Below are 12,954 nucleotides of genomic sequence, written 5' to 3'. Positions count from 1 at the left end.
GAGGCTCCAACTGGTCCAGAATGTGGCCGCGCGGGTGGTTATGGGCGCAACTTGTTGCGCCCATGTAACAACCCTCCTGGGCAAGCTGCACTGGCTCCCAGTGGTCTTCCAGGTGCAATTCAAGGAGTTGGTTACCACCTTTAAAGCGCTCCATGGCATAGGACCAGGGTATTTACGGGACTGCCTTCTGCCACCAATAGCCTCCCACCGACCAGTTCGCTCCCACAGAGAGGGACTCCTTAGGGTGCCGTCGGCCAAATTATGCCGGCTGGCGACACCCAGGAGGAGAGCCTTCTCAGTGGGAGCTCCTGCCCTTTGGAACGAACTGCCCCCGGAAATACGTACAATCTCTGACCTCCGGGTTTTTCGCTGTGCCCTCAAGACTCTACTGTTCCGACAGGCGGGACTGTCTATTTAAGTGGTTTTTAAATTGGAGTTTTAACTTGGGGTTTTAAATTTTGGCTGAAACTGTTTAATTGATTTTAATTACTTTTAATGATGATGTCTGTATATTTATGTTTTTAAATTGGCTGTACACTGCCCCAAGTCCTTCGGGAGAAGGGCGGTATATAAATAAAATTAACATTAACATTAACATAACGCACGCATGCCCACACCCATAATTTAATGCTCCCCACCCCCTCACACATGCGCACATGACCCCCCCCCGCACTCTCCCCGCTTTTGGCACACGATGGCATGGTGGGACCGGAAGGCCCATTTTTCACCCTCCCCAGGCTCCAGAGGCTATCTAGGAGCCTGGGGAGGACGAAAATGGCCTTCCCCACCCCCCCGATGGCCCTCCGGAGGCCGGGAAAAGCCTGTTTCCCAACTTCCTGTGGGCCTGGAAGGCCCAAAAATCAGATGGCCGGCACGTACGTGTGCGCTGGAGCTAGGGCAACGCTCACATGCCCTATATGGCTCTACGTGCCACCTGTGGCACGCGTGCCATAGGTTCGCCATTACGGGACTAGGCTGTGAAAGAACTGCTGGAAAGAAACCCTGGATACAAAGCACTCTGGTAGCAGGCAGTTGTGATCCACTGTCCAAAATATGGATTGTGGGTCATGCCAAGCTAGACAGGATCTTGAAACCATGTCAAGTTCAAGAAAACCCTGGATACAATCATTCTGCTGGACCTCTGAGTCTTCCACTGATGGATTCTGGTGAGTTTTTACAGACAGCAGAGAACAACCATCCACTAGATAAGGTTGCGTGCAGCTAAATGTTCCCATATTTCTAAATGATGCTAGGAGGAGATCATCTTCAGAAAAAAAGGAACAAACATATGCTTTCCATTTATGGATGTTGATATTACATATTAGACATAATTATAAGGTAGAGAGATATACAGTACTTTTCACTTTACTGGGCAAAATTGTGACCAGGAACCTGCTGCTGTCCAAATGGAAATGGTTGCTGAACAATTTTAGGGCTCAACTTTTCACTCTTTTGGTTTTCATTTTTAAGTAAGAATTAATTGTGTAGGGATGCGTGATGGATGAATAGATGGAGGAGGAGGAGGAGGAGGAGGAGGAGGAGGAGGAGGATGGATAGATAATGATGATGAAAATAGATAGATGATAGATAGATGGATGGATGGTTGGATGGATAGATGTAGGGATGGATGGATGTCGGGATGGATGGAGAGAGAGAGAGAGAGAGAGAGAGAGAGAGAGAGAGAGAGAGAGAGAGATGACAGATAGATAAAAAATATCAATGATAATAAAATAAAATAGGGCTTATGGGTATGACAACATTGCAGAAAATTTGGGGGATCCAAAGTAGGGACAATAAATGGAGCTCCAGAATCTTGACCAATATTCTATTATCAAGTTCTCATTCCCATTCCAGATTTTTTAAAAAAAATCATTGTTTCACCTAGATTTTATACATGAACTCTAGCTGTTTGGGGGAGCTCTGGTGTCTCGGAATGAAAGACGCCAAGAAACGTTATGACTCACTATTAATAAACGCTTAAATGCCAAGCATTGTGCTTGCTATTATATTGATCATGAAAACGGTTGCATTTACAATAGATAGGCAAGGCCAGGTTAGGAAAGAGAGGTGGAGTTGAACACAGATGGCGCTCCAAAGGAAGAAGAGGTGAAAACTAATGTATGTCTCCCATTTGCCAGGGTCTTGTGCTGGAAGGGAATCTAAGATGAATTTATGGGATATGATGACTGTCTGCGTGGTGCTACTCAACTCGATCTCGACCTTTCCGCTTCCCGCTGGTAAGAGACCTCCTGAAAAGGCCCGCTCAATGCTAGGAAGAGCTGAAGAAGACCACAGTACCAGCAGGCTGCTGAATCCCTACGCTGGCCAAATGGATTGTAAGCACACATTCCACTTTCTTGCTGCCACTTCTTGTTATTTTTACAGCTGCTTACTGGCCTTCGGCTTTTTTTGTTGTTGTTGTCATTTTGAGACGATCCAGTCAGCTCTGCCCTCCAAGAGATGGGGATGGGCAGATGGGGGCTAAGGAAAAAACAGTCGAGGGATTGCCATTGTTGCCCCATAGCCAAAGATAAATGAAGGCTAAAGGCATTCCTGAAAATTAATATTTTTCTCTCTCTCTTTTTATCTCTTTTCCAAGTTGGGTTGGTCAGGAAGCTTGGGTCTTCTCTATAAGTTGTTGAACAGAAGCTACATTGCAGAGATTGTTTCCTTGAGATTTGCTTCAGATCAAGAACCTTACGATGTATCGTTTTTGTCTTATTTATTCAAGACCTACCAAATTCAGCTGGGCCAATTCCCCACATGCATTTGAGTTGCATCCTGGGAATGAAAATCAGATTTTCTTGAAATTAAAGTTCAATTAATCTGGGGTTTTTTTTACGATGAAATGAAATATTTTCACTGGCAATATACTGCTCACTGTCTTTGAACGTAGTGCAGGCTTCTATTCACTTTCCCTTCACGTGTATGTGGAAGTATGGATAGAGTAGGGAACAGGATTGTGCTGTAATGTGTATCCAGGGAAGGCCATGTTCTATACCAGGGGTGTCAAACTCGATTACATTGAGGGCTGCATCAGGGTTGGGTTTGACTTTGGAGGGCTGGGGAGTAGGCGTGGCCATGGTGGATGTGGCTGGGGTAGGGGTGGCCATGGTGGGTGTGACACAGGACTTGTTTCAGGGGCACCTGTTGTGGCCAAGCGCTAATGCAGGACTTCCCTTGACTCTCCCTCACTCTCATAACCTTCCTTCCTTCCTTCCTTCCTTCCTTCCTTCCTTCCTTCCTTCCTTCCTTCCTTCATACATTCATACATTCATACATTCATTCCTTTTCTTTTTCCTTTCCTCTTCATTCTCCTTTCTTCTTCCTTCCTCTTTCCTTATTTTTCTTTCCTTGCTCTCTTCCCATCTTTCCGTCTTTTTCTTTTTCTTTCTCTTTCTTTCCTCTTTCCCTTTCTTGTCCTTTCTTGCATGCTCAAATGCAAAAGGGGAAACATTTCTCCTTTTGTTTTGTTTTTAGTTTGCTTTGATAGCCCTCTGCCAGAGAAAATGGCAGTTTTTGCTGGTAGATGCACCGCGGGCAGGTCCTTTGCTGTTTCCAGGCCGGCCCCATGGGCCGGATCTAAGCACCCCATAGGCCGGATCCAGCCCACAGGCCTTCAGTTTGACACCCCTGTTCTATAACATTCATGCAGTTGGTGATGTATGTTTAATTCCTTCATGCTTTCAGGAACTCTGGTCACTCCAAGGCCTTCCTTCACGTGAAGGAGAAAATATTGGTATAATGGCTTCTCATAGCTCACTTCCATGTGATCCTTCCAACAGATGGTAGGGAGTTGAATGTACCAACACTGGAACAAGATACCTGCTCCCCCCACACACACACACACACCCGCTCCCCCCCACACACAAACACATTTGCTGAATGAATGAGAATGAACCTTTCCTTGTTTCTGTTTCCTAGAGTGCTACGTTGCATGAGAATTTAATATTATTTATGTGGCAGCAATCTGCCTTTCCCCCCAAAAAAACTTTGAAAGAATAATGCCTTTCTAGTGAAGCTTCTAGATCAGTGTTTCTCAACCTTAGCAAATTTAAAATGTGTGGACTTCAACTTCTAGAACTAGGGAATTCTGGGACTTGAAGTCCACGCATCTTAAAGTTGCCACGGTTGTGAAACGCTATTGCAGATAGTTATGCTTTGCCTCACTCTGTTGTAACACAAAGAGGATCAAGGAGCAGCTTCTTATGCACAAATGAGATGTACTCCAGGAGTTGCAACTACCCCTTGGGCTCCTCGGGTGGGTTTTATTGTGCTTGTCGCAAATTATACAGTAGTCTTCCACTGTTGCTTTCTGGTGACATAGGGATTCTCAGCCATTTTTGCCTCTTCAGCATCTTTCCAACAGATGCAAAACCACAGCTGCATTCTTCCTCTTTTCTGCCTTGTCTGTTCCTCCTTCTCTGTCTTTCCACTGGAATCTTTCCTGGGTTTCCCTCTTCACTTTTTTTGGAAGGAAGCCACAGGAATGATGCAAGTTAGCCAAAATGTTTAAACTTTTGTCATTCTTTCTTCCTTCTACCACACTAACTACTATAATTCTTCAATTGTTGACTGTTTGACTCAATTGTTGATTCTTTTCTGCACGATGAAGGCATTCATACCCAAATAGACTTTCTAGAAGGTCTCAGGTTTCTTCGTCTTTAGAACCCCTCTTTAATTGCTTTTGGGAAATATGGTAGTGTAATGAAAAGTCACAGATAAAAATGTATGACAATAAATGCCAGAAATACAACTGTCATTGTCCAGTCAATTACGATCATTGCTGTTAGTTATTACTTGTAAAGTGGTTTAACATCATAATTAATTTCTTCATAAATCAACCTAATGTTGTGAAAGCTGGGCTAGGAAATAATGATTTGTAAAGAGTCCTATCAATAACCAAAAATAGTTTTAGTATAAAATTATATCTAGATTAATCTTGGTGTTTCTTTATTGTTAAATTCGGGAATGAGTTAAAATTAATTTAGTATCTTCTGAAGCTTCAAGTTATCATTTATCACATGAATGCTGCTTTACAAGGTGAATAAACTTGTGATATAACATAGTCATTGATATTTTTTGGTCTAGTCAACCACAACCAGTTATATTTGCAGTTGCTTTCTTCCTCCACAATATACATTAAATATGTAAGGTATGCTCAGTCAATATACATCACTGAGCGAGAATCAAGCTTAATGAAACAGCAGCATAACTAGCCGCTCTCACTAAACAGCAGCATACTGTAACTAGCAGCCAGTGGTGAAATCCTACCAGTTCACATGGGTTCGGGCGAACCAGTAGTGATAAAAGCTATTGGTTCGGCAAACCGGTAGTAAAAAAAAAAAAGCTACCGGTTGGTCCAAACCAGTATTTCAATCAGGTGTGCCGCACAATTTATATTCTAAATATAATCTAAATAGCGTGACACAGCTGTTCCCCCCCCCCTCACTGTTCTACTTACCTTGTTAAACGCCCGTTTTTCGCCCAAAGCTTGCGTTTGGCATGCACTGTGCATGCGTGTGCATGCAACATGCGTTTGGTACATACTGTGCATGCGCGCACACAGCATGCGTTTGGAGTGCACCGCGCATGTGCGGGCAGCGACCCAGTGGTAAACCATGGAGGATTTCACCACTGCTAGCCGCTCTCACTAAGCCTCCCCAAAGACTAGGGGAGACAGAGCCATGGTAGCATAGTGGTTAGAATGCAGTATTGCAGGTTAACTCTACCCACTGCCGCAGTTTGATTCTCACTGGCTCAAGATTGACTTCTATCCTTCTGATGTTGGTAAAATGAGGACCCAGATTGTTGGGGGCAATATGCTAACTCTGTAAACCGCTTAGAGTGGACTGTAAAGCACTGTGAAGCAGTATATAAGTCTAAGTGCTATTGGTATTGCTATTTTGATCCATCCTCTCAATTAATATTTCATCAACTGGAATAACTATTATTTAATGTTATATGAGCTTTGAGGCAGGTTTCAATTCAAAATATGTATGGTTTGGATTGGGATTGTCTCTATTAGCTGCTGTTTCAATGGATTGCTTATGTGCACAATGATACTGCTGTCCCTGTACACAAAACTATGCTTTTGAATCTCTCAATCTTCCTATTGTAGAGACATATGAATGAAAATATCTAGGATCTTTCAGAACAATTAAGGATATAAGGCCTTCTATCCAGTGATGGGATTCAAGTAATTTAACAACCGGTTCTCTGCCCTAATGATTTCTTCCCACAACCAGTTTGCCAAATTGCTCAGAAAGTTAACAACCGATTCTCCCAAAGTGGTGCGAACTGGCTGAATCCCACCACTGCTTCTATATTTCTTTCCCTGCACAGGTAGAACTTGGTCCATTGTGTAAAATTTTCAGTTGTTACTTAATTAAAAAAAAAAACAAACTATTGAGCAGGCTTGTGTAAAAATTGACACATCTGCATCTCATGTATTGGTTTGCATAATTCTGAGTGCATAATGCGGTGGGATTACAAAAGTGGACGTCATTTGTTTCAGAGGCATAAGCACCTAGGAGTAAGTATTTATTGCACTGAAATATTTTTAATTCTCATTAGTTTCAACAAGTAGAGATAATGTGGCACATGGGTTTTCAGTGGCCTGGCCTGTTGGCTGTTCTGATGACGAGCCAGCTATTGGAGTGAGTAAAAGGAGAAAAGAAAGTTCAGTGTTGGCCTTGAAGAGAAGCTGCACTTATCACAAGGCCTGATGAGCTGCTCTGGCTGGCCAGGGCCTTTGTGGGGAGATTTGGGAGACAGCAGTCCCATTGTTCCAGTCTGCTACATAGTTGGGCAGGGGGGAGGATGCTATCCACCTCCACTGAGGGGTCATGCTACTAGTCTGACTAAAAATAGAAGAGGGAAGGAGGAGAGAGGAGAGAAAAAGTCTGTGCATAAAATTAACGGAGGGCCTGGAGAAGAAAGTTGAGGAGAGAAGTTAAGTGTGTGGACCACACACTTAATTTCCTGGTTGGAAAAAGAGAAGTAAGGCCCAGGGGGGAAGGAGATAGCCCTGGTCTCTGGGGAAGGACTGGGCAGATGACCCTGAGAAAGATCCTTCTCTTCCATGGATGTTTAATTGGTTTTCCTATACGCTGCAGAAGTTTTTTGTTTTTTTTAAATTTGATTTATATTCCGCCCTTCTCCGGAGACTCAGGGCGGCTTACAATACGTTAAGCAATAGCCTTCATACTTTTGTATATTTTATACAAAGTCAGCTTATTGCCCCCACAAACTGGGTCCTCATTTCACCTACCTTAGAAAGGATGGAAGGCTGAGTCAACCTGGAGCCTGGTGAGATTCGAACTTACAGTAATTGCAGACAGCTGGTGTTAATCACAATGCTATCAGTCTGCTGAGCCACCAGGCCCTCTAGATGAGGGGTTTGACTAGATGAGCCTTGTAGTCCCTTCCAATTCTACAATCTTCTGGTTCTAACTTGTCAGTTCAGATTCCTTCTCAGTCACTGCCATATCTGCAAAGCAGGCTGGAATATTTGGGTTATCTTAGGTTTTATACAGGCCTACTATGTAGGCCAAACCAGGAAATCAACTCTAGTAAAGGTAAAGGTTGCCCCTCGCACATATGTGCTAGTCGTTCCCGACTCTAGGGGGCGGTGCTCATTCCCGTTTCAAAGCCGAAGAGCCAGCGCTGTCCGAAGACATCTCCATGGTCATGTGGCCAGCATGACTAAATGCCAAAGGCGCACGGAACGCTGTTACCTTCCCACCAAAGGTGGTCCCTATTTTTCTACTTGCATTTTTTACATGCTTTCGAACTGCTAGGTTGGCAGAAGCTGGGACAAGTAAGGGGAGCTCACCCCATTACGCGGCACTAAGGATTTGAACCGCTGAACTGCTGACCTTTCGATGACAAGCTCAGCATCTTAGCCACTGAGCCACCACGTCCCAACTCTACAGGCAGGCTAAAACTACTTTGATATGGGATATAATAACAGAACCTTGCAAATCTAATTGTGAAGTATTTCCTCTACATTCTTATACCCATGTGAATTAGGAAGGAGTCCGATCTGACCTGCCTCTGCATACTTTCTGTTTGGTTAGGACTTAAACTCCCCATTTCTCCTCCTTGTTTTGATAACAGATCTGGCTTATTTCTGTCAAGGTCAACTTTCTTACTCATCCTTCAAATAGTTCAGTTATTTTGAAGTCTGCTTGCTTCCATACTTTCTGCATATACCAGGGTTATCTTCATTATTGTTGATTACGACTACCAGAATTCCTAACCATTGCACTCAGTCTTTGAATGGTACCAATTTTGCTGGGATTGGATAAGAATATTTGTTGAGGGGATGATATCTATGATGCAATTCTCCAGGGCAAGTGTCACTCAAAGGAGGAGATCCATTAACACATAGATAGACTGAAAGTGGCTTGAATCCAGGCAGATGTTTTCCAGTAAATCAGGAGTGGTAATCCTATGGTAATCCTGTGAACCATGGGCTAGATGTGGCCTGAAGACCTCTTTTACAGATCCCATATTTTTCTTTGGACTAGTTGTGTTCAAACTTTAAAAGTGATCGGTTATATTTTGAAAAATGCTTAGTGCATTTTTTGTGTAAACCCAACCTGAATAAATTTGAAGGCCAACATTTAAATCCTGTTCACTGTGTCATTGCCATGCTCCAAATAAAAATGTCCTCCTCCCCCAGCTGTAATTCGTGCCCATTTTTACATTAAAAGGTGGGTAACAATGCTGAGACAGTTGTGGAAATGGAATAGAACTATGAATAGGCAACTTATAGAGTGTCATAGACAAGAAGTAGACCAATTTTCTGTAATCTGAACCCTCCAAATGTATCAGATCACCACTTTCATAATTCCCAGTGATTCCCCTGGATAGAAATTACAGTTGTACTCCAATGCATTGGGAATATCAAGTTAAGGAAGTTTTCTGTCTGTTCAAGAGTGACTAGGTGCTGTGAGAATACATCGCAGTCTAATATTTCACTTAATCTAGTTTTCCATGGAAACACTTAGTCAACCGATGGATATGTATTAAATAGGTTAGCCTGTCTTATGGACCTCTTTCAACATCAAAAGTAATGTTGGAATCTTCACAATCACCTTATACAACATCTGCACCTAAAAGAAGAAGGCAGCAATGGATGTTGTAGTCTTGATAAAAATGTATTAATCCTTGTGAATTTTGAAATTACACCTCTAGAACATACATTTTGTTAAACTGTCATGATCATGGGATAATTTGGGTCCAACAGTTTTCTTTTGGTTGTTTATATTATGGTATTGGTCATCAATTTATATTCTGTATGTCATATTTATGTATTGTACAATATCTGTTTTAACACTATGGTTCTTGTTTGGTTTATGGCTTGTGTTTTGTTAGTGTATATCACGCCGTCTCATTCTTGAGTTGGATCCAGTAATAAATCCAGTAATAAATGAAGTTTTAAAAATTGAATTTTGCAGCCTTTAACGTATGCAGTTGTCACTCCCAGATTTAACCATGTGCCTGCTTGAAATTTCAGTAAGTAAGATCATTTTCTCCATGTGAAATAAGATGGGTACGCAATCATTTGACAAATTGTTTTTCTCCTTTTTCCCAACAGCTAATATGCCTGTGGATTATCCCAGCCAACTTGAGGATGTGATGGATTTTATTCAAACCACTTTAAAAAGACTGAAGAGGTCACCAGATAAACCCCGTTTCTCCAAACGGGAAAGGAACCGGCAAAATGCAGGAAGGAACAATAATTCCAACAAGAAAGGACGGAGAGCTCAAAGGCTCAAATCTCGGGATTGTGTCTTAAGTGAGATTCACTTAAATGTGACTGACTTGGGTTTGGGATACACTACCAAAGAAGAATTGATTTTCCGTTATTGTAGTGGTTCGTGCGAGACTGCTGTAACCCTGTATGACCAAATTTTAAACAATTTAACCCAAAATAAAAAGTTGGTCAGTGACAAAATCAGGCCACAGCCTTGTTGCAGACCCATTGCTTATGATGATGACCTTTCGTTTTTGGACGATGACCTATCAACTTATCACATACTGAGGAAACATTCCGCTAAAAAATGTGGGTGCGTTTGATGTCCTTTTGGGTTTGGACACGGCTATGATATTGCATTCCTGCTAAAATGGGCGAAGAAGGGGACCAAGGCTCCTGAGGAAAGAAACAGTTGGCTTCAAATGAAGGAAGAGGACCAAGCATACAGGAGAAGAACAGCTGTGGGAGCCTGGTTGATGGAAATCCAGCACAGGATAATTGGTGAAGCGACAACATGATGGAGCTTTTGGTTTCTACAGGAAGGCAAATAGACATCAGTGCTCAGGGGCTCAGATCCAGGATGAATGGGAAGTACTTTACACCATTGGTTTTGAGGTGATCCACCATTGGCAAAACTTGGCCGAACAGGTGCTTATCAACACAAGCTCCCTTCTTTGTTTTCTCCCCCTCCAAATGGAAGTTAAACTAATAATCGCAGGCCTTCATCCCAATCTGGAGGCATAATCTGTCTTTCATATTGAGAAGAATGTGTTTTATGATCAGCTGCAGGGGCTTCTGGGGGGAAGGGGCAGAATCAACAATGTCAAAATGGCCACCATGATCAGATGACTGGAATTCCAACCCTTTTTAAATGTGCCATTGCATGTTAAAAAGGAAGGATGCTTTGGTTATCCAGCCATATCCATGATTTTGGTCTTCTTGACCTCATCCCTCGTAGACCACCCCTGATCCAAACCTTCCCTAGCCTTGCATCCTCCAGTTAATATGGACTGGGTTTCCAGAACTCTTCATAATGGCCATACTGGCTGAAGCATTCTGAAAACTAAGATCCCAGGTTGAGGAAGGCTACTGTGTGAGCAATCCTGAAGAATTTATCGGGATATTTGAGATGCAAGAGTGGAATATATAGAAATGTTATAATGGATAAAACACACTTGATGAAAGGAGGAAATTATCCTAACAGAACTCTCGGTTCATACAAATTGCTGGCTAAATTTGTCCAGCTTGAGAACTGACAGTTCCCAACAATTCACTCAGCACTTTTTTGATACTTGTTTATGGAAAACCCAGCAATTGTAGACCTTTGTCTTCCATTGCTAATAATCTCTTTTAGAAATCCTTCACAGAAATCTAAACTTGAAATTCTGCCCTTGATTTACAGACCACTTAGCTAAATTGTACATCACAACATCCCTCTGTTTTGTGATGTAAAGACATTAACAAGCTTCATTTCCTGTGCCTTATGAATAATGCAGAATTATTCTACCCATACCAATCGGTCAGAAAGGATGTTCACAACAGAGTCCTCCAGTTACATATACAGGTAGTCCTTGACTTACAACAGTTCATTTAGTGACCATTCAAAGTTACAACGGCACTGAAAAAAGTGACTCAGGACCGTTTTTCACACTTATGACTGTTGCAGCATCCCCATGCTCACATGATCAAAATTCAGATGCCTGATAACTGACTCATATTTATGACCGTTGCAGTGTCCCATGGCCATGGGATCAGCTTTTGCCAACTTTCTAACAAGCGAAGTCGATGGGGAAGCCAGATTCACTTAACAACCATGTTACTAATTTAGCAACTGCAATGATTCATTTAACAACTGTGGCAAGAAAAGTCATAAAAATGGGGCAAACTCTCTTAACAAATGTTTCCCTTAGCAACATCAATTTTGGGCTCCGTTGTGGTCTTAATTCGAGGACTAGCTGTAAATCGAAAGCAATTCCATATTTTTTATATACAGGTAGTCCTCAATTAACAATCATTCGTGTGCCAACCATTTGAAGTTATTGGCCCTGAAAAGGGGAATTTACAAATGGTCCTCACACTTATAACCATTGCAGTATCCCCATGATCATGCTTGGCAACTGGCATGTACTGTTTTTACAACTGTTGCAGCATTCTGAGCCCACCATCTGTGATCACCTTCCCAGCTGGTTTCCAACAAGCAAAGTTGATGGGTGAAGCCGAATTCACTTAATCGTGTGATTCACTTAATAACTGGAGTAATTTGCTTAACAACCGTGACAGAAAAGGTTGTAAAATCGAGTGGGGCTCCCTTAACAATCATCTTGCTTAGCAACAGAACTTCAGTTGTTCTCAATGGTGGACGTAAGTCAAGGAGTACCTGTATGGGAAAGAAGTCAAGCTCAACTTTTAATTCTATTGCTAAATTCTAAGCAAATGATTATGAAAAAGGATGGAGGATTTCTAAAAGCTAATTAATTTAGAATGTAACCGAAAAAGGAGATTAATGTTAGACAGAGAGAGATGTTACCCTTTCTGTTTCCCAACATACCCTGTTTTCCCCAAAATAAGACATCCCCTGATAATAAGCCCAATTGGGCTTTTGGGCGCATGGCAATAAGGCCAAGCACTTATTTCAGGGGTCAAAAAAATATAAGACAGGGTCTTATTTTCGGGAAAACACGGTAGCAGGCTGTGTTTTTAATCACCTGTCTAGCAAAATGCCATTTTTAAAAATGTGGATCTTTTTTATTGGTTTAAAGAAGGACTAAGGTCACTTACTTAATGAACTACATTTTTATTTGCGGTCATCGTGAGTGAAGAGGAAGACTACTTGATGCAATGCATCCTGTTTAAAGTCAAATCTAGAGAAAATATTTATTGAGATTTTAAGTTATTATTATTATTATTTATTACGGTTCAGACACGAGTTTCAGTTTCATTATTTATTAAAGCTTCTTTCTTCTAAAGAGGTGCCAAAGTTACAATGGGATAGTGATGCTGGGATCAAGGTATATAGATTTTCTTTTTTTAAAAAAAAAGTATTAAGAATTAATATCGGGAATGCAAACTGTTGTTGTTGTTGTTTTTAAAAAATCACTTACTTTACCATTTGAACAAAAATCATGGAAGCCCAGTTGGATAGTACTTCATCATACTCAATGCAATATGTTTTATCATTGATCTTCTTT

At 41.7% G+C, this 12,954-nt stretch overlaps 1 protein-coding gene across 3 annotated transcripts in view; it reads left to right on the top strand.

Moving 5' to 3' along the window:
- GDNF (glial cell derived neurotrophic factor) overlaps positions 1-12,304 on the top strand; it is a 36,377-nt gene extending 24,073 nt beyond the window's left edge. The window contains exons 2-3 of one of the 3 annotated variants that reach the window (XM_034440763.3): positions 2,139-2,336; positions 9,608-12,304. In XM_034440763.3, coding sequence (XP_034296654.1) covers positions 2,165-2,336; positions 9,608-10,089 — 654 coding nt within the window. In that variant the 5' untranslated portion in view covers positions 2,139-2,164 and the 3' untranslated portion in view covers positions 10,090-12,304. Of the gene's footprint in view, positions 1-1,992; positions 2,337-9,467; positions 9,526-9,607 lie in introns of those variants that run through there. The other 2 variants (XM_034440762.3, XM_034440765.3) reach the window with 2 other exon arrangements.
- Positions 12,305-12,954: the final 650 nt, after the last annotated feature.

This window comes from Pantherophis guttatus, chromosome 2 (genome assembly GCF_059756535.1).
Source record: "Pantherophis guttatus breed Tessera chromosome 2, ASM5975653v1, whole genome shotgun sequence".
Taxonomy (NCBI): domain Eukaryota; kingdom Metazoa; phylum Chordata; class Lepidosauria; order Squamata; family Colubridae; genus Pantherophis; species Pantherophis guttatus.
Note: the sequence above shows the minus strand (reverse complement) of the source record. Positions and strands in the feature narration are given on the sequence as shown.